We start from the raw sequence: 26,033 nt of genomic DNA on the forward strand, positions 1-26,033 counted from the left end.
AGATCGCTGGCCATTCTCCTTTCCTTCCTCTGTTGCAGTGAGCTGTGGGGCTTGCTTGAGGGTCCAGAGAATATGTGGTGCCACCTGGGGGGTGGGGGGGGGTGGGCTGTGAACTGCCCAGAGCAGGAGATTTGGTGGGGGGTGGGGTGGGGAGCAGAGGTCAGAAACTGTAGCAGTTCCCCTGCTTCTGTGAGCCCCGTTTTCATTCTTCCATCTCAGCAGAGCCCTGGGTGGACTCCAGTCCTACCTGCCTTGTCATTTTCTGATGCGTCACATCTAGGTCAGGACAAGCCTGTGCCTGGCAGGAGGAAGCTCCTTGGGGGCCAGCAGCTTCCTCCCTGGGGGTGCTCTGGCCGCCCCCTCCCTCCCCGCCCCCCTGCAGCCTTGGGCTCTACCTGAAACTAGAAGTATGAGTTTGTCTGCACTGCAGGTGGCAGTGAGAGGAACCAAGTCCAGGGTGGCTGCAGTCACCATCCTTCATGCCGGAGACTGTCCTTATTTGGAAGAGGGAGTTACCACGGACAGGGACCCCCTGCCCCTCGCTGGGGCAGGAGGGTGCAGGGGAGGCGCTAACAGAGATGCAGAGGGGTCAGGGGCAGCCCCTGGTGAGCGAGCGGCAGGAAGGTGGACAGAAAGTCCCTGGAACTGCCCCCTGTCCTCTTTCGGCTTCCCTGCACCAGCGCCTTGGAGCGCGCAGTGGCGCCCGCCCCTCGGGGTGAGGAGGCTCGTAAAAGGAGTCGGTATCCTGTAATTGCAGGCCGAGTTGCGCTTGGCTGGCCCTGGAAGCCAGGGCAGCGAGGCGGACGCTCTGGAGACCGAACAGCACTGGGTCGGCAGGGGCCTTAGCCGGTCGGGAAGGACCCTGGAGGCCTGTTGTGGGGAGGCTACACCTGCCTGTGCTCGGGACTTTTTTTTTTTTTTGCTTTTTGGGTCACACCTGGCGATGCTCAGGGGTTCCTCCTGGCTCTGCACTCAGGAATTACTCCTGGCGGTGGTCGGGGGACCATATGGGATGCTGGGGATCGAACCTGGGTCGGCCGCGTGCAAGGCAAACGCGCTACCCACTGGACTATCACTCCAGCCCCTCGGGACTTGTTCTTGGCCCTGCACTCTGCCATCACTCCTGGTGCTGCTTGAGGGAACCCTGTGTGGGGCTGGGGCCCAACCGAGCTTGGGCCTGTGCAAGACAAGTGCCTGAATCCCTCCCCGGTCTCGGCCAATCTTTCTTTCCTTTTCTGCTTCCTTCCTGAACGTGCGCAGACCCCTGCCCACTCCTAGAGGCGTGATGGAGACCCTCGGACCTGGAGCCCGTCTGTTGCCACCCAGCACTGGGTCAGAGAGAGAGAGAATGCAGGGGTTAAGCCGCTTGCCTTGTACGCTGCCGACCCCAATTCAAGTCCGTCGTACCTGTGTTCCTCCCTGGTCACTGCCAGTGTGATCCCAACTCTACTACCCTCCCCTGCCCCCCCCAAAAAAAAAGAAAAGTAGGTGTGCTGTTGCTACTGTGGGCTCCTTCTAGAAATGGGGGAGGGGGTGGGGGAAAGCATGAAAGACAATGTCTCACTAGTCTGCTTTCCTTAGGGAAAACAAAGGTTCAAGAGATTTCAGCTATTTCTTTTTCTGGCCCTTGGCCTGACAAGTTCAGTGTCACTGGGCTATTGTTTCCCTGAGGCTCTCAGACCTCCAGCGCCCTCTCTAGGCCTCATGTGGGATTGCCTTGGGCCTCGCCTCTGACCCTGGCAGGGTGGAGGTGGCACCTAGGTGGGTTCCTCTTTCTTCACAGGCTGTGGTGAGAGCCCAGACAGCTTCCCCTGCTGCCAGCCCACAGGTTGAATGACCTTTTTGGCTGGAGCTGCTTTTCTTTCAGTATCAGTCAGGGGGGAGGGAAAGGGGGTGTGGCTGGCACCCTGTTAGTTCATAAGGGAGGAAGCAATGAGGGTGCTCCTGTGCTAAAGGGGGGGCTGCAGCAATAGCACAGTGGGTAGGGCGTTAGCCTTGCAGGCGGCGGACCCGGTTCGATTCCCAGCATCCTGTATGGTCCCTCAAGCACTGCCAGGAGTAATTCCTGAGTGCAGAGTCAGAAATAACCCCTGTGATTGCCGGGTGTGACCCAAAAAGCCAAAAAAAGAAAAAAAAAGAAAGAAAAAAGAACAGACTTTGAGAAGAAAGGGGCGGGGTCCTTGCTGGTGGTGGCTTCTGCCCTTCATGATGATGAGCCCCAAGACACATTCTGAGTTCTCCATTGAAACTTGAGGTTCACTAGGGAAAGTTCACTCTAGGTTCACATTTTATTTCTTATAAATGGGGCACCCAGGGAGATGGTGCAAAGGGCTAGAGGATGTGCTTTTGCATGAAGGAGCCCTGAGTTCTGTCCCCAGATCCTCATGGTCCCCCAGAACTCCAGGGAGATGCTTCTGAGAGCTAGAGGTGTGTGTGTGTGTGGGGGGGGGGGTGGCTGCAAAACAAAGCAAGAGTTAGAAATGGAAAGATGTGGTATAGAGGAGCTGAAACAAGCCCGAGTTCAGTGGAGATGGGAACAGCGCAGGAGCCAGGCTCTCCTGGGTCCACCTCTGCAGGGCGTGTTTCAGGAGCTCATTTCTTCTTCACCTCCTGGAAGTAGGCGCTGACAGCAGCTGAGGACTTAGACACAGCTGCCCAGATGCACACGATGTGGGTAAGGCCTCACTAACACTTGAACCCAGGTTCGCTCCAAAGCAATGTGTCACCTTTAACCTGGAAGCCATAAAATCTCTCCAGAACCACTCCCGGGACAGAGTCCTTGAACCCGGCTTCAATTTCAGGGGAAATTGGATTAAGATAAGCAAGGAGGAAAGGAAAACCATCTGGGCAGTGGACACCTTCAAAAAGCTAGAAAGGAAATACAGCTCGTGGAAGCCAGCCTGCTGGTGCTCAGCTGCACAACCCCCTCGCCCCCGGATACCTAGAGTGCCTCTGTGTGTTTCCTGATGGGTGCTTGCTCCCTCTGTTCATCGCCTGGACATACACAGGAGCCATGGCTTCTCTCAACAGCCACGAGCCTCTGAGAACCAAGGACCAGGTCTTAGAAATCCCTGGATACTCTGGAACGCCCAGTGCTTCATAAAGAACACCCCCCTCAACTGATACACTCAGATGGATGGTACGGCAGGAGTGCGGAGAAGCGAAGAGACTCCAGGAATTTGGAATAAAAGCGTTGTGCATCCTATAAGGATATCTTGTTTACCACTGTGTTATGTATCAAGCAGTGGTTGCAAGGGACTGTTCGCTAGACCTGGTTTTGTGTCGGAGGCCAGATGCGTGTGAGCACATTGGAGATTCCTGCCGGGAAATCACTAACAGGGACTCAGGGTACATTCCCACTTTGGAGCTGCCCCAGGTGGTGCCCTGGGTTGACACGGGCACGACAGATCATGCTTTGTTTCGCGCCTGTGTACCCTATAGACTGGTTCAAGGTTGATCTTAAGAGGCGTTGAATTGCAAAGCCAGTAAATTACCTGTATGAAATTAAAAATCCATTCCCTCCACACTCCAGGTAGCTCTGCTGGTAAAGATCACTTTGAAAAATCTTGCCGCTTTTTTAGTTCCTTGACCTTGAACCTGGAAAGAGTTTAAGTTCACACTTTTGCGCCTGTCTGATAGGCGCATTCACCCCCAGAGTTCTGGTCCCCAAACCCCACTCCAACCCCCGATAACTCGAACTCTCTTCCCCTTTGCTAACCTCAGTTCTGGTGTCAGAATGATGCCAAGTTTTTTTTTTCTTTTGCTCTGTCTATTCCTTATCACTATTTCTATTCGGCAAACAAGGGAAACCGTCTAGCACTTGTCTTTCTTCTGACACAGTTTCACTTAGAAAATCTTACTTAGAGGGACCACGCCCAGTGGTGTTCAGGGGCAACTCAGGACCATGTGCAGCAATGCTTGCTGGACTAGGCGGTGCTCAGGGAACAAGTTGGGCCAAGGGTCGAACCCAGAGCCTTGCACACGTAAGGCCTAAGCCCTGCCACTGGAGCTCTCTCCCGCCCCACCCCCAACCATCTGTCAATGCACTTTTTTTTTTTTTTTTTTGCAGCGTCTGCAGAAACTCAGCCAGTGTCCCGGCTCCTCTGGGCGTGTATAAGAACCACAGTTTAGAGATCACTTTCCTCTAAGACCGGCCTCAACCTGGCCCCGTGGTCCTTCCCACCCTGCCTTCCCCCGCTGACATGACCCCACAATTACAGCCTAAAGGAGACCTGCAGAAACTTGTGGATGGGAGCCCGCAGGGTTACTGTGGGGTCAGGAGCTGTTCCAGGGTTTTCGCGGCCAACTTCCTCCAGCAGGCCTGCTCGGCCCCGGAGTTGCCAGTCAGAGCTGTCCTTCCTTTCTTCTCAGGTGCCGGCGGGATTTGTCTTTCTTAAGAAAGCCCGGGGTCCAGAAGACAGTGCCCGAGGGAAGCCCTGTCTGTGAGCAGTCAGACCCTTCTGGTCCAGAGGAGAAGCTGCCCCTTCACCTGGACCTATGACCCGCGGCTTCGTGCCCAGCCTGCCCAGCGAGTTCCACAAGATGGGCTCCTTCCGCAGGCCCCGACCTCGTTTCATGAGCTCCCCTGTGCTCAGCGATCTCCCCCGATTCCAGGCAGCGCGGCAGGCTCTGCAGCTGAGCTCCAACTCCGCCTGGAACAGGTGAGGAGGAGTGGGGGCCGGGGGGACACTTGGAGGGCGGCCAGGGGCCCGGCTGAGCTTCTGTACGTCTGAGACCTCGGCCCCAGTCATAGTGACAGGGGCAGTTGATGAAGAGAGCAAGTTCCTACATAGGGCTTGGTTCTTCTTGTTTGTAGTGGAGGGGAAATGCGAGGATGGGTTTTGTGGGGAGTGGGGGAGTGAGCGAGCCCCCCCAGGGCTATAGCATCAGTTAACCAGGTTGGGACAGTTGGACAGGAACTTAATGATTAGTGCTCCCGCTCACCAGTCACACCCCAGGCTTACCCCCCCAGGGTGGGGCCTTATAAGTAACATTAAGCACCTATTCCCTTTGGGGGAAGGTAAGATGTGATTCTGGGAAAAGTTCACTATAATCCTGCACAGACCAGGGATTATCTGTCCCTTGGAAGCCCAGAGCGGCCCTAAATCAAGCCTAGCTGATGTTCTATACACCACTGTCGTAAATTAGGCTTAGTTCACATGTGGAGTGTGTGTGTGTGTATGCGTATGAGTGTGTGTGCGTGCATGTGTATGCGTATGAGTGTATGTGCGTGCATGTGTGTGTGGTGGAAAGAGTGTACACCTGACACCTGACTCTGCTCAGGGACCACTTCTCGAGTGCTGCAGGACTGTGCGTGGTACTGGGGATTGAACTCAGGTCAGCTGTGTGCAAGGTGGTACCTGCTGAGAGATGGTACTCGCTGTACCATCTCTCCAGCCTCCAGCCTACGTTTTGTACCCCCTGCCTGGAGTGGAGGTGGGTTTGATGCAGTTTTGCACTCCTGTGGGCTACCTTATTTATTTTTTTTTTCACATCAGTGCAGTGTCTGGATACATTTAAAGGCATCATTATCTTAAAGCATTCATGAATTCAGTGGGTTGTTTTGGACTTTATGAGTGTGAGTGAATGGATACAGACAGGCTGACGTACAATCTTTATGGAGAGAAGGCTCTAAAAGGTTTTGATATCAGATGGATCCTTGTGATTTAAAAAAAAAAAGTCTAGGTCTTTTTTTTTTCCTTTTTGGGTCACACCCGGCGATGCTCAGGGGTTCCTCCTGGCTCTGCATTCAGGAATTACTCCTGGCGGTGCTCGGGGGACCATATGGGATGCTGGGAATTGAACCCGGGTCGGCCACGTGCAAGGCAATTGCCCTATCTGCCATGCTATCGCTCCAGCCCCCAAAAGTCTAGGGCTTTTGATGAAAACAAGAATGTAATTTTTTTTCCTTTGAAAGCTAACAGGGGGTTGCTGAAGCGATAGCACAGTGGGGAGGGCGTTTGCTTTGCCCTCGGCCGTCTCAGGTTCGATTCCCAGCATCCCATATGGCCCCATGAGCACTGCCAGGAGTAATTCCTGAATGCAGAGCCAGGAGTAATCCCTGTGCATTGCTGGGTGTGACCCAAAAAGCAAAAAAAAAAAAAAAAAAAAAATGAAAGCTAACAGGGGTTGGAGAGGTAGTATACCAGGTAGGGTACTTGGATGCAGCGAACCAGGTTCAATCCCCAGCATCGGGTATGGTCCAGTGAGCCCTGCCCCGAGCAATCCCTGAACACAGGCCCGGAAGTAATTCCTGAGCACTGCTGGATGTGGCTACCAAACCAAACAAAAACAAGAATGATTTGGGCTGGGCTCCTAGAGACGGTGGAGTCAGGACTTAGCTGTGGGTCCCCCAGGGACTCACCTGCGAGGCGGGCTCTCGTGAAATTATCCCAAGGACATGATTTAAAAGGCAAGGAGTTGTCATTTCCTAGGAGCTGCGGAGGTGCAGCCCACCAGTGAAGACAGGGGCCTGGGGGGTGGGAAGACTCCAGGCACAGGACGGCTCCCGTCACTGCAAACTCCATTTTTGAGTCTTTGTGGCCAGGGCCATACAGTTTCCTGAGCGCTGTTCCCGCCCGCCCTCCCGCCTGGCCTTTGTTTTTGCCGCTCTCCAGCCAGGGCTGTTTAGAAGCCAGGGAGGAAGGCCTGCGAGAAAGTGTGTGCAGGGTGGGGGAAGGCACCGCTTTCGGGTTCTTTCTTCTTCCTTCCTCCCCAAGGACCCTGGGAAGGAAGTGATGGATTCCAGGGATGGAAGTCGTGGCTGTGTTTGTGCCACGGGTTTCCTGGCCCTCCCAGCCGCCTTCAGCCCCGAGCTGCTGGTTGAGATGTCCCCGGGAGGCAGATCCTCTAACCAGGGGTCATTTCTATTTCCCCACAGCGTCCAGACGGCCGTGATCAACGTCTTTAAGGGCGGCGGCTTGCAGAGCAATGAGCTGTACGCACTGAATGAAAACATCAGGTAGGTGACTGGTGGGACAGGACGGCCTGTTTCCCCTTCTGGGCCGGAGCCGGGGATACTCACCCCCCACCCCCCCCCACGAGCCTTATCTCCAAGCTGTTCCTTTTCTTTCTTTTTTTTTTTTTTCCCCTACTTAGTTCCTCTTGCTTCTTTTGGTTTTGTTTTTGTTGGCTTTTAGGTCGTTCTTACAGCGAAGTTCCAAGGCCTTCTTCTGTGGAGACCTTATGCACACAGAGAGTAGGCGGTACTGGGGGGGAGTGGGGTGTGCAGAGAGTAGAGAATTGACAGGGATGGGCCTTGTCATCTACTTGTGAACAGTTTTGTGCCCTAATTAATGAAGAGGCACTGTTTTATAAGATACGATAGCTTAAGTAGTTGGAACCGGACTGTATAGGGTTTTATTTTCCCTTTGCTAATTGACTCTCTAACTTCTTTTTTTTTTCTTTTTATGGGATGCTGGGAATCGAACCCGGGTCGGCTGCATGCAAGGCAAATGCCATACCCGCTGTGCTATCACTCCAGCCCTGACTCCCTAACTTCTTTATGCCTTGTTTTACTCTCCTGTCAAACAGGGACCAGAAGTAATTGTGGCCACTTCCATAGCTTCCGCTGATGCTGGGTTGTGTTTTATAAATCACAACAGGGTTCTTAGTATGTGTGGCTGTATCATCAGTGTCCCACAGTTGTGATGTGTGGGTAATACAACCCTCCAGAGACATGGTTCCTAAGGAGTTCACTGCCATCCAGAATTTTCCTAGGAGAGTAATGTTTGTTTTTCATTTATTGATTCATTCTACATATGTGTATATATATGTATATGTATATATACACCATTCTGATGGCCAGGTACTGATGGGATACAATAAACACACACAGACATGGGTCCTGCCCTCCTGGAACTTATAGCCGGTTGGGAAGGTAGTCAGTGACACCTGTGAAATGTGAATGAGCACTGAGACAACCATTAACGATACAGGTGTCGTGATGAAAGCAACTCTTAGGATCATTTATTCTTGCCAAGGAGGCCCAGAAAGGTGAATGTGATCTCGAGGACCGTGGGAATTCACTATGTGAACTGGCTCTAGGTGGTGGAAAATACAAGGACACATGTCCTGTGATGGCAATGAAAAAGGAACTGAAAGTAGACCCAGCTGCATGGGGCACCTGGGGTTGGCTGGTGGTGCAGTTGCGTGTTTTGGTGACATGAGGGCAGAGAGGCAGACAGGGTCCCAAAATCCGGTCTTCTGGGGACTCGATCAAACATCAGGTATTTTCATGCCCTGGTGTTCATTCCTCTCTGGTGTGTGAAGGGCTGAACCAACCCTGGAAGTGACAGAACAATATACAAGGTCATTATTTGAATCCTGTTTACATTCAGTTAAGGGTCACTGAGAGTTTGTGTGTGTGTGTGTGTGTGTGTGTGTGTGTGTGTGTGTGTTTCTCAATAGCTTTCTTTCATTAAAATGGTCTGAACTCAGAGATGAACAGAGTTGTGTTAAATTTCTACCCCTGTACTTGAATTTCACATCATAATTATACATATATGGAAAGAGACAATAGAGATCATCTAGCTCAAAGTCTCTCCTTACAGAAGTAGAAACTGAGGTCCCAAGAAGTTGAGTGACAGGGGCAAAGCTAGGTCGGCCAAGTCCTGAGTTGTAAGAGCTCAATTTTAGCCCCAAGAACTAAGATCTTGGGGTAAGGGCTCCTGAGCACATAATAGAAGTAAAGTAAATAAAGCAGTGCCTCCAACATGCTCGTCATTCCTCACTTCAGCTCCCATCCTGAAATTGCATGTCAAAGTCTTTCTTTCTTCTTTCTTTTTTTAAATTTCTTTTCTTTTCTTTCTTTCTTTTTTTTATTAATTTACCCTGAGGTACAGTAACAAGGCTTTTATGTTTGAGTTTTGATCATACAGTCATCAAACACCCATCCCTTCAACAGTGCACATTTTCCACCACCAAAATCCCCAGTATACCACCTTCCCCCATTCCACACCTCCCCCTGCCTGTGTGGCAGATACTTTGCACAATACTCTCTTTCTGTTTTAGTTACCTTCAATATTTTTTCAAATTTTTTTAATTTTAAATTTTTTAAAATTTTATGATTCACCATGAGATATAGTTACAAGCTTTCATGTTTGGGTTACAATCACACAATGATCAAACACCCATCCTTCCACCTGGAGGCAGGGGGAGGGTGGGAAAGGGGGAGGTATACCAGGGATATTGGTGGTGGGGAATGTACACATGTCAAAGTCTTTCTTTGTGGGTAGCTAGGAAAAGTTTAGCCCATGGCACATTTCACGGGCCTCAGTTGCTGTGAAGTTAGAAGCCTGCAGGTATCAAGCAGGACTTTAAGGCCTGGGTACTGAGAGGTCAGGCCCACCCTGGTCAAAGGGGTTGCCTCATTGAAAGCGGGGCCTTCTTATTTCTCAAAAAGACCAGAAGTTGAGATTTAATGTGGCATTTCCTGGCTTTTCAAGGTGAATTAAATAATCTAAACTTTCTCCTCACCCATTGTTATAGGCCAACAAAACACACCTATGGGCTTCAGAGCCAAGTACAGTGGGAGGGCCTTTGCCTTGTATGTGGCTGACCCAGGTTGATCCCAGGCACCACATATGGTCCCCTAAGCCTCATCAGGAGTCATCCCTGAGCACAGAGCCAGGAGTAAGCCCAGAACACTGATGAGTGTATTCCTCTTCACCCCCTCCCCCCAAAAAAATAGAAAGAAAGGAAAAAAGAGAAAACCAACCGAACAAAAACACACCTATGGGCTGACTGAACTTGACAACTGCTTGTTTACACATCCACTGCAGCATGCGTGGGGGAGGTACAATGATGGGGTGGCAAGTCCCAGATTCTCCGTGTGCAGGGGGGAGGGGAACCAAACGAAATTGGAGGTACCAGGAAAAGTACTTCACGTACATCAATTCACTCCACCCTCCTCAGGGCCCCCTGGAGTGACTGTTGGCCTGTTCTTTCAAGGCATGTGATTAAAAATGAAGAGGACTGAGGCTAAGAAAAGCAAAATCAACTTGTCCAAGATCACAGAACTATTAACAGTCGAGTCCAGGTGTGATCTCCCACTTGTGCAGGTTTGCGCTGGCTTCTCTAACAAATCCGATGCACTGGCGGGGGGGGGGGGGGGGGCTTAAGCAAGAGATACTTATTTCTCACTGTCCTGGGGAGTGGGAAGTCCATGATGAGGATGTGGGCATCTTGGTTCTGCTAAGGTCACACTCTTCCTGGCCACCGTCTGGCTGTATTTCTGGACCCTCCCATGAACTCCTCCTCTTTGTGCATCCAGTGGGGAGAGAGTAAACCCTCTGGTGCTCCTTCTCAGAAGGACCCTCACCCCACAACTGTGACTTTGTCTTCATGCCCTCATGTAAACCTCCCCAAGGCCCCTTCTCCAAGGACCATCACTTTAGCTCTTAGGTCTTTGGCAGTCACAGAGGTGGGACAGGTTGGTTCAGTGGAACACGTGTGTTCTTTGTGCTTGGTTGTTGTTTCAGAGAGAGGTTTCAGGTTGGAAGGAAGAGTTGGCTGATGATGTCGGTGTTTCAGCTATAGTTCCTTTTCCCTGGTCTCCTGGGCCTCTCTCTCATCCTTGGCTCTGATTCCAAACACCCTTTGCAGGAGCAGAACACTACCCTAGCCCTCCTTTCCCCACATTGGAGGTAGGGAGCTGTCTTTTCTCGTAGGCTATGAGCAGTGTCTAGGCTGTGAGAAGTACTTAAGTTTGGGGTTTGAAACTACTTGCTCAGATGTGAATTGAGACCATCAGAAAGTCAGAATGTTTAAAGTCTAGAGCTTTTTTTTTTTTGACTCATGTTTCTGTGCCCTCTATCTTCTTTGGCTTTCTTTGCCTTTGGTGGTGAGAATGGAGACTCTGGCATGAGTCACATGCCAGAGACTCAGGGAGCAAATGAGACTCTCAACTGCATCCTAGGTCCATAGGTCACACTTGAATAAGGCGATCTGAACCCTACATGTGCTTATGGGGAAATAAACATAATTGCCCCTTATTTCAGTAATTAAAGGGCCCACATAGACATGCTGCTCTCTGGTTACATTCAAATTGACAGTTGGGTTTTGACTTTCTTTTTTCTTTTTCCTTTTGGCCTGTTTATAGAACTAAACAGGCCTGGCCGATAGGGAGGGTATGTGTGAGCTAAGGGGCACAGGACAACGGGAATGGAGGGGCAGAAGGCTAAATTTTGTATCCTGTTTTTCAATCAGTCAGGACCATTTCCTGGGAAAAAAGATCTGTACCAAGTTCAACAGATGTTTTAATATCTTTAAAAAATAGCTTTTGGATCCAGAGACTGGGAATCAAAATTAATCTAGCTGTGTGACCTAGGGCAACTTTCTTCTTCTTCTTCTTCTTTTTTTTCAAACTACTGTACATCTATCTCATGGTGGCTGGGAGAGTTGACATAATGCTAACATTTTCAAACGTCTTTGAAAATGTTAATACAGGGTCCAGTGTGTAATGTAGTCTAGCCATCATTCCTAATTTTGGTGAAAATTCAGCAGTAATGAGGTGATCGGGGATGGGCAGGGCCAGGCAGGAACTCAGTGCAGCGTGATGGATGGTGCCGCATACAGATTTCTCGCACACTCTGCATGAGGATGTGTTCGCTTTGAACTAGCGGGATGTGGGGGACATACTTCCCCAAGAACGTGCCGGACCTGAAGCTTGGGTGAGGCTATGTTCTTACCAGGGGAGCCAGCGGTTTCTCCGTTCCGCAGAGAAAAGAACGAGAGGAAATGAGTGTCTTGGTTCTCCATTCTGTTCAAGCCGAACCGTAATAAAACTTTGATGGATTATCCGACTCCAGTGTCAAAATCTAAATTAGCTTCTCCGCTTCACCCCCAAGCCAGCCCTGTCTGTGTTTCTCACTGTGGAGTTGGGAGGGGTCTGGGAAATGTGAATTCACTGAAACTGTGGGCAATGTGAAGGGAAACCAGGAGGGTGCAAGCTGTAGGTAACTGGGTCCTGGTGCACTGTTGGTGATTGGGTATGGCTGTGATGGGATGGTAGTGCTGTCATTACAAACATTTGGCCTGTTCTTTCAAGGCATGTGATTAAAAATGAATTTGTTTCCATTTTTGCAAGTGTATTTGTGGGGGGGGGGTGAGGAAGGTTCCAAATGATGCTTAGGAGAGGCGCAGTGAGTGGTGCCTGGTGTTACTTTGCCACCTGGGAAGGTGGGTCAATGTGAGGGCCCGAAGATGTGGTGCTATCTTCTGTGGTGCCAAGAATTGACACCAAGACCACACTGACGATGGTCAGTCCCAGATTGGGTGCATGTCAGGCCTGTACCCTAACCCCTATTCTCTCCTGGCCCAGAAGGTGAACTTTGAAGTAGCTGTTAGGTGGAACTTGGGACTCAGGATGGCCAAGTTCAAAAACCCATCAAAAGAAGAATGTGGTGATCTTTCAAGAACCAATTCATCAGGAACGTCACACCTTAGTCAAAAGGCGAAATTTTCCTTAATTGAAAGTCAGGGCATATGATCTGACAACAGGAAGACCATAAATCACAGTATTTGCCTTTGACACAGCCTTAGAAAACAGCTTGCACATTGGTTATGCCCCTGGAGGCAAGGAAAAATTCCCTTTCAGAGCGGACCTAGTCTCGTGAAATCCTGAGTCATGACGGCACAGTCCTGCTGACCCTGAAGTTCCATCTGCCCCAGTGAGGGCTGGTTGGTCCTGGCTCTTTTCTGGTTTTAAGGTCTTCACTGGCCATGGATGTGGTTGCTCAGGCCCCTCCCCACCTCAGTCATGCCAGGGCTGCGTTTGGCCATGGGGAGCCTCTTTGGATTAGAGGTTTGGGTTATACATTCTTCCAGGAATGAGAGTGACCAAATGGTGGCACAGACTCTCTCTGTCTCTGTCTCAGGCTTTCTCTGTCTCTGTATCTCTCATTTTCAGATAACTCTCCTAGGGACTCTGTGAGACCAAGAAGAAAGAATTAGAAAATGTCACAGTGATGGTTTAGGTTTGCTGGTTCTAAGAACTAGCAGGTTTAAGCAAGGAGAGTCTGAAAGGGGCTTTTGCTTTTTGCTTGCCTGAGGGGAGTGTACAGAGAGTGGGGATCGGGGATTCTTTTATTCTTTGGGTGTTTGTCGTAAGGGGTGCCAGGCGTCTGTGGAGCTGGAGGGTTCTTGCTCTTGAAGGGGGGGTGGTGTGTGTGTGTGAGAGAGAGAGGAGCTAACTGCAGAGTACTCTATTTTCCACTGGGCACTGGCTGAATAGATTGCTCCAGGAGTTCGGGGGATGGCCAAGTAATTAGATTTAGGAGAAAATATGCCTCAGCTGAAAAAGGCAGGGTGTGCAGGTGGAAAACTGAACCCCAGTCTTTCTCCCTACTGCTTTCCCCATTCTTGCCCACCCCTTCTTTCCAGGAGGATTTTTTTTTCTGCAGAAATTAATGGTCAGAGATGAGGCTTCCGGAAACCAGAGATGAGTTATCTGTCTGCAGCTGGCCTTGAGGCAGGAAGCTTACATTTTCCTTCTCCCTCCAACCTCCCTGCATCTATTCTTGCTGAGAAGGGGGTGGTGGGTGGGAAGGAAACCCCAGAGATTTTTTTCAAGAGGAGGTTCCAAGAATTAGGCTTGATCGGTGACAGAGCCAACTCAAAATGTCCTTTCTTTAAACCAGGAGACTACCTGAATCCCCAAAGGGAAGTCCCCTTCAAAACCCTCAACCCTCTCCCTCCTCTGCACACACATACACACACACACACACACACACACACACACACACACACACACTTTCCAGCTCAGTTCAGGGAATCTGTTGGTCACAGTAGGAGGAGCAGATGGGAAGACAAGGAGCCCAGATTCAGCCTGCGGGTCAGCAAGGTAGAACAGCACCAGGGGAGAGCCCTGAAGAAGAGATAACAGTGGACCTGTGCTTCGTGATGAGTCTGAGCAGGTTTTGTCCTAAGTACTTCCGGTCCCTTCACTATTTTCAAAGGTATCACTGAACCCATCTGAGACAGGAACTAGTCCTGTGTTAGCAGTGAGGGAGGAGAATCTTAGAGATGGTGGTGTGTGTGGGGGCGGTGTGTGTGCTGGATTTCTTTGCCCACTATGCAGCTATTGAGTAGCCACGCTGGGATTTTAATCAAATGTTCTAAAACACATAGGAAGTGACTACAAAAGGCACACAGTGTTGGCAGTATCCACACTGAAGCTTCATATCCCGGGCAGAGATGTACATATGGGTCATGCTGATGTCTCAGACATGATGCATGCTGGGTCAACTTGATGTCCTGGGATAAATCTATGTATGAATGGGTAATGTTGCTGTCTCGAGCAGAAATACATGCGTGGGTCATGTTGATGTCCTGGGCATAGTTGTTTGCATGGGTCATGGGTTAATGACCAGGACATAGATGTGTTCATGAACCATGTTGATGCCCCAGTCATAGATGCATGCATGGGTGATGTTGATATCTCAGTCATATATACACGTGCATGAGTTATGTTGATATCTCAGGCATATATGCATGCATAGGTCATGTTGATATCTCTGTGTGCATGGATCGTGATGATACCTCAGTCACATATGCATCTATGGGTCATGCTGATAACTCAGGCATATATGCATGCATGGGTCATGTTGATATCTAAGCATATATGCATGCATGGGTCATGTTGATATCTCAGGCATATATGCATGCATGGGTCATGTTGTCTCAGGTATACATACATAAATGGATCATGTTAATATCTCAGGCATAGATGCATGAATGACTTATGTTGATGTCTCAAGCATGGATATGTGAATGGATCAGGAGGTATAGGGTCATGGTTTTCTGGGGACCCCCACTGGCATGGACTAAAGGAAGAGTCTTTTCTTTGGGGCCCAGATTGTTCTGCCTATCTACATATTGACATGCCACAGTGAAGGTGTCTGCAGTAGTGAAGAAACAGACTAGACTCAGGATGGGAGGGAAAGGCTGACCCATGTGGTAGTTGGCTGACAGAATTTAGGATTCTGGGCACTTCTCCTAAAGATCCAGACCTCTTTGTGGAGTTCACACTGACAATGCTGGACCCACTGAGAAAAAATACTCCACATTAATCTCTTCACCTGAAAAATGAGGGAAGGTTTTTACCTGAGAGGCTATTAGGATGCTTAGTGCCTAGCGTGGGGCCATAGTCAGGAACTCAACAGATGATCTTTTGTCAGTTTCTCCCCTCCTTTTCACTGCCAACGGTGAAATACACTGGTGTTCCAGAGACAGGAGAGAGTCCTAGCATTACGTCTGAGTCATGGACACCACCTCCAGGAGTCCCCCTTGGGATAATCCAGAGGAGACATGGAACCTTTTCATGTGTAGTTGCTTCAAAGATGCTGCCTCTTAGTGTCTGGAGAGATAGTACAGCGGGCAAGGTGCTTGCCTTACACACATGCAACCTGGGTTCAATCCCAAGCATTCTGTATGGTCCCACAAGCACTGTGAGGAGTAATTCCTGAGCGTAGGGCTAGGAATGACCCCTGAGCATTGCTGGAAGTGATCCAAAAACTAAAAATAAAATGCTGTCTTTTGGGGGCCAGACAGATCATACAAAGGGTAAGGCGCTTGCCTTGCACATGGCTGACCTGGATTCTGTCCCTGGTACCACATATGATCCCCCTGAGCCCCGCCCAAGAGTGCTCCCTGAACTTAGAGCCAGGAGTAAGGCCTGAGTACACCAGGATATGACCCCAAAATAAAATGATAAGAAAGGTGTTGCCTCCTTGTCCTGTCTCAGAAGTGAGATGATGGGCACTTTCGGCATCTCTCACCCTTGGGCTGGCTGCAGAGTTGGGTGCAGGGCCCTGGACACCCTCTGCTGTCCTTGCACTGTGGGGATCCAATACCCAGGACCTTGGATACCTGGAGCAGCCCCTCATTTCCAAAGGGCACAGTCAGATTTGACATCAGCTGGGGCTGGTGACACCTTAGCCTTGTGGCATGCAGCGTTGAGCAGCTTCCTTGTCTGTGTATTTACTAAAGGGTCGCGGCGCTCTCTCTCACCGCCTGTGTTCGGTGGTCTCACGCTGCTTTCCCCACCCAGGGGAGGCCCATGGTGATGGGCAGGTGAAGGAAGGAACGAGGGCCAGGCTGGTTGGTCTCATTTGCAGTTTATTCCACTCCCATCTCCATTCTCCTCTGATTCTCCTCCTGCCTCTTCCTCCTCTATGCTACTTCATTCTCTTTCTGCATCCCCCTTCATTCTTCTTCTGGCCCACCTCATTCTCCTTCTGGCTCCCCCATCCCACTCTTATAGCCTAGTTAAATCCCAAAGCATGAGGGATTTGGAACTTACACATAGGTGGGGCTCACAATCAACAGGGGTAAAGTCTTTCCCTCAGGGGAAGCTTCTTCTAGGACAGATTCTCATCCAGCAAGATGACTCTCCCAAGACTGAAATTCCAATTATGGGTGTGTTTCTCCTTTCCTTAGTCCAACAAACATACATTCATAATATTAGTCATTTTGCATGGACACAGGAAGAGATACATTGAGCTTATGGACTTGCTCTCCTGGGGCTCTCTGCTACAGAGGCTACAGCGCTCAGGCCAGATTAGTCTTACCTAACTCCAGCAGGGTCCTAATGTCGTCGTTACTTTCTGGATCATGACAGCATTTGTCTATAGCCATGCTCTTAACTTTTAGTTAAGTATTATGGTGCTTTGGCATGGCCCAGTTTGATGCCAGGGTAGCTCACAGCTTGTCCTGGGTCCATTCAGTCCCTTATTGGAGTGCACCCTGCTTTTGGGGTGCTAGGAACTAAGGGAAACTGAGGTTTACGTCAAGAAAGCAAATGTCTTGGGCTGGAGTGATAGCACAGCAGGTAGAGCGTTTGTCTTGGTTTGCCTTGCGTGTGGCTGACCCGGGTTTGATTCTCAGTATCCCATATGGTCCCCTGAGCACTGCCAGGGGTAATTCCTGAGTGCATGAGCCAGGAGTAACCCCTTTGCATCACGGGGTGTGACCCAAAAAGAACAAAAAAGGAGAGAAAGCAAATGCCTGGGAGTGAATATTATTTGGAGTCAGGTAACTCGCAAGTTACAAAAGCATAATATTAACTGTCTTCCTGTGTCTATACAAAAAGGACATTGCTTTAAAGTAAACTATGCAAAAGACATAAGGAGAGGAGAAAGGCAATACATGAATACAAGTCAAGTGTCCTTAGAAGGACTTGACCTTACGAGTTAACAGAGTCTGATTAGGGAAAGAGGTGATAGACAGGTTGGGGAAGAGAGCACAGAGAAGAGTTTACAGATAAGCCAAGGAATGGGAGTGACTCGGGAGCATTGTGGTGGGTGTAACCCAATAAACCTAAGCTCCCTGTGACAAGGGAGAAAGGACAAACCAATGTTATCCTACACTTGTTCCTGGGGAACTTGCTGCCCTGGCTCTTGTCCTGGGTGCCAGGGAGATTGTGGCTCTTACCCGGAGTGATTTCTCTCTCTAGACCTCCTCTCCCGAGATCGTTGGGTCTGCATGATGGCAGGAAATCCTGCCCGCCGTTTTGCACCAGGTCAGCTGTGAGGGAGGGGGCGGTGAGACAATACAGACCAAGCTCCCCTTTTCCCCCTCCCCCCACCACTAATGACCCTTTCAGCTTCTGACTGAATTGCATGCCCCATTTCCCTCTGGATCTGGGTCCCACTTACTCATTTCCTTCCCATGATTCTCAAGCCCTCCACTTCCTTCTGCTTTGGGCACAGTAGATACGGGGATTCCGTTTTTAAGTGAGACCCAGCACAGAAGTACAGTGTATGAAACAGGAAGTGGGACTTACTTTTCCAAGTCTTGAAATCCTTTCCTCTCGTCTGTCACTGTCTGACCTCCATCTTTTTTTTGAGGGGGGATTGGTGGGGGAAGGAGGAAACCTGACTCACATATTTGGGCCTTTGTGAGTTTCACCTGGATCTTTAATGCCTGGGCAGGACCTGCTTTGCAGATGATGCTGTGGAGCAGTGGGGTGGGGTTCTGTCCTTAATGTCACCACTGTCAGAACAGTGGTGCTGGCAGATGCTGGCACAACTCAAGGGGGCTCTGGAAACTAGGACAGTGTCCTTCAATCTCTTTGCACCTGCGCATGGGCACCTGTCCCGCATACTGGTCCATGGACCGGCTGTGGGCTAATGGTTTGCAACCTTACTGCAAATGTGGCTCAGCACTGGCTCATGGACCAGCAGTTGACGAACCATTTTTTTTTTAATTTTTATTGAATCACCATGTGGAAAGTTACAAAGTTCTCAGGTTTATGTCTCAGTTATACAATATTCAAACACCCATCCATTCACCAGTGCCCATATTCCACCACCAAAAATCCCAGTATACCCCCGCCCCCGCCCCCTCACCCCCTACTGTATAACTGATGAATTTCACTTCATTTTCTCTTTACCTTGATTACGTTCCATATTTCAATACAAAAACTCACTATTGTTGTTGGAATTTCCCCAAGAAAGACAGCCCTACTACCAAGGAAGCATTTGATAATTAGTTTTCCATTAAAAGATTGTATGTTTTCAGTTTTTATAAAAGGTCGCGTGGCCGCGTTAGTGGCCGCACAGTTCAGTTCGGAGTTGTCCCAGTCCCGGATCCCAGAGCCGTGTTAGTTGCTGCTCAGTGTCGCCAGGGCTCCATCTGGAGAAGGTGTGGTGGCTGCACCTCCTCCATCTGGATCCCCGGTGTTGCTGGCCCGGTCTTGGGTCCGGAGCATTCTCTGGCCACCTTGCTCACCAGAACGCCCGGCTTCTTCTCTGTCGAATGTGGCAAGATCTGACGAACAATTTTTAGGATGAACTCAGCTTCCCATGTGATGATCCTCAGTACCCCGGAACCCATTTGAGGAAGCAAGTACAAGGGACTAATCTGTACAGCTCACTGGCAAAGGGTTTTGCTAGCGACGGGCTTCAGACCTAGGCCATCACCGCTGCTGCCACCACCAGCACTGCCACCCCGTTGCACTCAAGGCTGCTCCTCCCCTAGCGGGCCTGTGCTGACTGCATGTCATCTCCTTAGTCACCTCCTCGGGTCAGTTTCCTCGAAATGCCCCTGTGGCTTCACATTTTGTTCCAGGCTCAAAAGAGGAAGTTCAGGGACCTTGCCCAGCACCGTGGTGACTGTCTGCTGGACAAGGCCCAGGGAGATGAAACAGCCTTCAAGGGAGACAGGCTACCTCCCTGCCTGGAGTCCTGACTGTTGTTAGTGTTCTTTCCATTCTAGTATCAATTACTTTCCTGTTGCCAGCGAGGAAGGACGAGGAAAAGTGGAAGAGAGGCTGGTCGCGTCTCTGTGCTGAGCGGGAAACGTGTGTCCTGGAGCTCGGGAATTGGGGCTTTGATCTCCTTCATGTCCAGAGAACCACAAACCACGGGCTCTTGAGTTCTGCTCACTTTCTTCCGCTCTTCTCTCTTGTTGAGGAAACTTGCTGAGCTAAGCTGCTAAATTAGTGGGTGTGTGTGGTAGTGGTGGTGGGGGGGGAGGGGCGGGTAGGAAGAAGTTTCCCAAAGAGGTGCTCATTTCTAGGGGACCCTCCTAGAAATTCTTGGCCCACAGGGTGGGAGGTTCAACAGGAAGCCTGAGAATACAGTGCTGTTCAGGTCCTGTGGGGCCAGGGTCATCCTGGCCGGGCTGAACCAAGTGATTCTGCAGGCTGAACGGGGACTAACTGAATGTGAGATGATCTTTGTACTGTCTCTGTGGCCCCAGAGCTGGTTGACTTGCCGAGATTCATTGCAGGGAGCGTTGTGCCTCGGAATCTAGGTGTTTTGGGCTTTGCCTCTTTCCCTCTCGTTTCTGGAGAAGTTGCCCAGTGGGGAGAAATTCTTGGGCTCGTCTTCCTGTAGCATCCTGAACCTGGCCAACACGCGGCAGGCTTCCAGTCAGGGGTTGTGATTTGATTAATTTCTTCATGGAGTCCCTATTATCTGTCAGTGGTGCCTTCCTGTTTTGAAGGGGAGCATCCGAGAAGGGGCACCCCCTGGAGATGGTACATTAAAGCAGAGGGTGGTGGGGCTGGAGTCATAGCACAACGGGTAGGGCGTTTGCCTTGCACGCGGCTGACCTGGGTTCGATTCCCAGTGTCCCATATGGTCCCCCGAACACCACCAGGGGTAATTCCTGAGTGCAGAGCCAGGAGTAACCCCTGTGCATTCTGGGTGTGACCTAAAAAGCAAAAACAACAACAACAACAACAAATAAATAAAGTAGAGGGTGGGATGTCCCTCTCTCTCAGTTCAGCCAAGTCTTTGGAGAGTTTTCCAGAAGCGCCTGTTTCTTGTAAAGAAACAAAACATCAGGTTCTGACTCAGTGCCAGTCTGCTCGGCTCCACCAGCCGTGCCTTCCTCCTCCTCCTTTTCCCGGGCCCAGCTCACCAGCATTAGTTAGGTCTAGACCAGCAGATTATCAGGGCTCTGTCGGGTTCTCCATTAACACCCATGGCCAGCCTGTTTCCTGGTACTGATGATGCACACTGCCACCTTCATACCCCCGCACCCCGACACTAGAGAGAGAAAAAGGAGGAGTGCTTTGGTGCTTAAATGTAAATACTTAAAATGCTCACTTTTAAAATGTTTGTGTGGGGTTGGAGAGATAGTACCATGGGCTTGCCTTGCAGGCGGCCGATTTCTTGGCATCACACATAGTCCTCGAAACACATCCAGGAGTGATCCCTGAGGACAGTCAGAAGTCAGCCCTGGCCACAACCAGGTGTGGCCCAAAACAAACTAATAAAATGGATGTGTGCTTTAAAATGAAGGTGCCGGGGCCAGGGAGGTAGCACAGAGGGGAGGGGCCATGTGTCTTGCACATGTGAGGGTCTGAGTTTGATCCCTGGCACTTCATGTGCCCTCCCCAACCAAATACATACCTGCATGTACCATCAGTGTAGCCCCCGGGGTCTCTGATTATCATCGGTGTGGTCCTGGTGGTCCCCAGCACCACCAGCCAAGGAAGAACTGCATCACTGACCCAAGCACGGAACTGCCACATGGCTTGGCTAGTGGCACCATCACTCGGGGGAGTGGCCCTGAGCCCTGCCCGCCCCCCTGCACCATGGGGCAGGCCCCTCTTTAAAACAAAAATGCAAGATGCTATTCTTTGAACCTGTTTACTACACTAGCCCCAAAGGTAGTCTAGATAGATTCTAGAGTCATGCCTCGTCATAAGATTGATGATGTCATAAGGTTATAGATCATCTGCGAAGGGAAAAACGCTTTAGATTTTACTTTACAGAGCCAGAAAGATGATACAAAGCAAGAAAAGTGCTTCCCTTCCATGTGTCCTACCCTTGTTCTGTCCATGGCACCTGATTCCCCTGCATCCAGCCAGCAGTAAGCCCTGCGCCCAGCTAGCTGTAAGCCCTGAGCACAGCCCTGTCTGGCCCAACCACACTCCTCCCCCCATGAAAGAAAAGAAAAGAAAAGAAAAGAAAATTCCCAAGAATTTTTATAGATGTTCCCTCTGGATATTTAAAGAGTCTTTCCCATGGATATATACCAAATTGTAATCCCAGGATACTCAAGATTAAGTACTCTTTTTCCTTTTTTAAAAAAATTTTGTGGCGGGGCTGAAGCAATAGCACAGCGGGTAGGGCGTTTGCCTTGCACGCGGCTGACCTGGGTTCGATTCCCAGCATCCCATATGGTCCCCTGAGCACCGCCAAGGGTGATTCCTGAGTGCAAAGCCAGGAGTAACCCCTGTGCTTCACCAGGTGTGACTCAAAAAGCAAAAAAAAAAAAAAAAAAAATTGTGGCGGGTGAGCCACACCCAGGAGTGCTGGGAGAAAGATGTGCACCCTCACCTCTCTGCTCAGGGCTGACCGTGCTTGGAGTCATGTTGTGTCTGAGTTTCCGCCCTGGGCCTGCAATCCATTGGAGCTATCTCTATGGTTGGCTGTTCCTGAGCTGCACATTACCTAGCAGCATTTCCTGCAACATTGGTTCAGTATAGCTCAGGTATTTTTGGTTTGCTCAAACAGAACTGAGTATCATTGAATTCCATATTTTTAAAAAAAATCGTGCTTCAAGTTGAAAGGGTGTGTTGGAAACTCAATCACATAGATTGGATGAATGCGTTCATATTGTATAAGTTCAAATATCCTGCCCTTTTTTTTAACTTAGAGTAGGAGATCCTCTGTTAACACTACTTAGATCATGTCTTCACTATGTTTTTCCTAATGTCCTAGCATTCTGTAGTATGAATGAACTGTAATTTGGGGTTTAGGGGGTTCCCAAATAGTGCTCAGATGGGGTTGAGTGTGTGCTGCTTGTGCCCTGTGGTGACCTACCCAAGTTCTGTCCTGAGGATCACTTGGGCCCCCCAATAAGTGCTCTGGGGCCTCCAGGGCTGCTCCACCCTTTGACACTCGGAACATTGTGTGGTGCTAGGGATCATACCAGGGTCAACCACATGTAAGGCAATGTGCTCTAAACCCTGTGCTACCCGTTAACCTTAGTTTCCTAGTGACTGATTTATTGGTGTGCACTTATACGGATACCCACATATGGCTGCAGCAAGCATTCTGTCTAGTCACTAATCTGGCTAATTTAGGGAAGGTTCAGAGAAGAGGCTTTTCTAAGAGTCGGGGCTGGAGCGATAGTACAGCAGGTAGGGCTCTTGCCTTGCATGTGCTCAACCTGGGTTCGATCCCCAGCATCCCACATGGTCCCCCATGTACTGCCAAGGAGGGATTCCTGACTGTAGAACCAGGAATAACCCCTGAGCAGTGCTGGGTGTGGCCCCAAACTCCCCTCCCAGAATTTATTTTCTAACAGTCACTGTAGATTACCGACTTGTCCACCAAGGGCCATAGAACAGTGACTTAAAAGACCAGGAAGGTTTTATTTTGTCCCAATAATTAGGTTTATAATATATCAGTACCTAGAAGAAAGTGGTTTTGAACTTGGGATTGGATGAAAGGACAAATATGTGAATCCCTTAGCAATACCTAGATGCCGTGCATTGCATTCGGAGAGTATAATGTCACCTGTCATGTGTCTACGGCTGAGTAGAGCCTGCGGTGACGCCCGTCATTGTGGAAGGGCACTCTCAGCATACTCTTGTTTTTTTAATTTTATTGAATCATCATGAGATAGTTACAAGCTTTCATGTTTGGATTACAATCTCACAGTGATCAAACACCCATCCCTCCACCAGTGCACAATCCCCACCACCAACATCCTGGGTATATCTGTCCTTTCCCACCCTCCCCCTGCCTCTATGGCAGACAATATTCCCCATATTCTCTCTCTGCTTTTGGGCAGTATGGCTTGCAACACAGACACTGAGAGGTCATCATGTTTGGTCCATTATCTACTTTCGGCATGCATCTCCCATCCCGACTGGTTCCTCCAGCCATCATTTTCTTAGTGATCCCTTCTCTATTCCATCTGCCTTCTCCCCTCCACTCATGAAGCAGTCTTCCAGCTATGGGGCAATCCCCCTGGCCCTTGAGCATACTCTTCCTTATGCTCCTTGATTGCTTTTCTCTCCCTTTCACTGGCTACTTCCCAGTCCTTTGGGCCGAGCCCCCTGGTCTTGGCATCTGCCTCAGGTGCATGCCTTAGCCTTTGCTCTTTCATCAGCTGATTTCTTCCTCCAATTTGGTCTTCCTGTGCCCCCTTGCAGACTCCAGACCTCAGCAGTGTCTTCCCACCGTCCGGATGCACGCCGGAGCACCTACCCACGCTTGCTCTGGGGCCTCCGCCTTTCTGGAAAGGAAAGTCTTCCTCCAACGGGTGGCAACATGGGGAACGTGGTGCTGTGGGAGGAGCACAGGACTGAGCCCTGGAGCTGTAACTTCCCGTGGCTTGGGTTCCCCCTTCTTCCCCCTCCCCTTCTTCCCCCTCCCTGAGAGGGCCCCTCAGCATGTTGTCCCTGGAAGATCACTGGGTCCTTGACCTCACATGCCTCCCCCTCCACCTCCCATCCTCTCCCTCTTTCCATCATACCCAGAGTGTCTTCATGAGCTGTGGTTTCCCAGTGTCAGTTCCTGGGGACACCCAGTCATTCCATAGGGATTGGGGCTCAGAAGCGTGTTAAGCCTGCCAACTGCCTTGGACACTGTAGATAGCCCTGGGGGAGCTGGGTTGGAAGTCGCCTGTTGTTAGGATTATTTTGGCTACCAGTGACTTTGAGACTTTCTGGGGGGAGCTTGAGGGGCCTTTAGCTGGGAGGTGTTTCCCTGTTAGAAGCCAGCTCCTTATCTCTTCCTACTACTTCAGAGCCTCCATCTGGGGCTGCTCGCCAGGTTTCTGGTTCCTGTCTGAGCCACCACTGGTCCCATCGAGGGACCAGGACTGAGTGTGCTTGGTTTAATGACCAAAGTGACACTGGTGTATCTGTTGGATCCTGTACCTTGGGGACTGTCTGGGCTGTGTGGTTGGGCCGGTTAGTCAGGAACCTCTGTGTCATTGTGGCGTCAGAGGCTATGCCCACTAGCATCTGTCTCAGTCTTGGGTCTTAGCATGTGTGTGTTTTTGGCATGTTGGGCTTTATCGAGGTGACTTCCTGTCCCATCTCACAGTGAGAGGAAGGAACTTGTTTAGGGGAGAGAGTGAGCACCATGCAGGTATGTCAGAAACCCGAGCATTTGAGGCCAAGAGCAATAGGACAGCAAACAGGGTGCTTGCATTGCATAGGGGCCAACCTGGGTTCTTTCCCCAGCACTCCATATAGTTCCCCAAGCCCACGAGGAGTGATGCCTGAGTATAGCCAGGTGTGTCCTCAAACGAAAAAAACAAACCAAAATGTAAAACTTTTTTTCATTAAAAAGAAGAAGAAGAAGCTTGAGCATTTGCTCCTTAATCATCTTGGCTAGTAGTATGAGAAAATGAAGTCATGAAGAATTTGCTCATCTCTGTCCCCACTCCCCCAAGAAAACTCACGGGTGCAGGGAGCCAATTTTTCTGGTTCTGGGTGTTTTGTTTTAGCTCCTTCATCTTGTTTGGAGAAATTAAAGAAAAAAGAAGTCAGAGTGGTTCCATGATTTGTCCCAGGCAGGTAATCTGGTGCCAACCTCCCAATTTTCAAAGGTTATTTTTGGGAGGTCCTTCAGACTATTTGAAATAAGCTTGCAAGTGCCTTTCCCATGCTGTCTGTCTGTCCATACGACTCCCTGCAAGAACAGAAGCTGCATGAGAGAGATGATATCTGGCTTGTTCACTTCTGCACACCTGGTGCTTGAACAGTCTCTCACACACAGTGGGTGGCTCCATCAGTACTGGCTGCCTGGAAAGATAAGTCTCTGTGCCCTGCTGTGGTCCCTCTGAAGGACTGCCTCGTGCCTTGGGGTGGGGTGGTAAGACCATCCAAACGATAATGGCATGTTGAATGACTCTGGTGGACTTTGGGGACAAAGGGGGGAAATCATGGGGAGAGACGTTGACTTTGCAGAAGCTTTGAGTTCGAATCTTCATTCTGCCATGGCCTGGGAACCTCACTGAGCCTTAAATTACTCACCTATACTAGCAGAGAAATAATCACCACCCAGGAATAATTACCATCCTTGATTAAAAAAAAAGTATTTTAAAATGCATTTAATCATAAAGCCTACAGACGGGGTGGGGGGGTGGATGACAAAATATGGACTTTCTCCTCCTTATTATATTTTGTTCTTTTATTTATTTGCTTGGGGCAAATTTTGGTTTCACATATCCGGTCCTACCTACCTCTTGACTCAATTAGAATTGAGATCTACTTCCCTCGTAGCAAGGCCTTCTTGTAGAGCAGAGGTTCTCAAAGTACTTGGCCAACCTTCCCCTTTTCAGAGAAAAAAAAAAATGAATCAGTACCCAACATCCCTCCAACCTGAAAAATCTTACCTTCTTAAAGAAAAACAGGAAGAGCCCCTCCAGTTGCACCCGAAACTACTACTCTCCCCCCCTGAATCATGCCCACACCCCACAGGGGCTGTATCACCCATTTCTGAGTGCTTGCAACAATGTTGTAGCATGAACTAAAGATTGATCAGATCCCCCTCCTGCATTGGGACCCCCATTTCCCAGTGAGTGTTGCAGGGGGTTGGGTGGGCGGGGGG

At 49.9% G+C, this 26,033-nt stretch overlaps 1 protein-coding gene across 6 annotated transcripts in view; it reads left to right on the forward strand.

The window, feature by feature from the left end:
• PRR5L (proline rich 5 like) overlaps positions 1 to 26,033 on the forward strand; it is a 203,795-nt gene that overhangs the window by 133,563 nt on the left and 44,199 nt on the right. For all 6 annotated transcript variants that reach the window (XM_055143266.1, XM_004607909.2, XM_055143269.1 and 3 more), the window contains exons 2-3: positions 4,372 to 4,661; positions 6,881 to 6,961. In XM_055143266.1, coding sequence (XP_054999241.1) covers positions 4,498 to 4,661; positions 6,881 to 6,961 — 245 coding nt within the window. In that variant the 5' untranslated portion in view covers positions 4,372 to 4,497. The remainder of the gene's footprint in view (positions 1 to 4,371; positions 4,662 to 6,880; positions 6,962 to 26,033) is intronic.

Source organism: Sorex araneus, chromosome 6 (genome assembly GCF_027595985.1).
Source record: "Sorex araneus isolate mSorAra2 chromosome 6, mSorAra2.pri, whole genome shotgun sequence".
NCBI classification, from domain to species: Eukaryota; Metazoa; Chordata; class Mammalia; order Eulipotyphla; family Soricidae; genus Sorex; species Sorex araneus.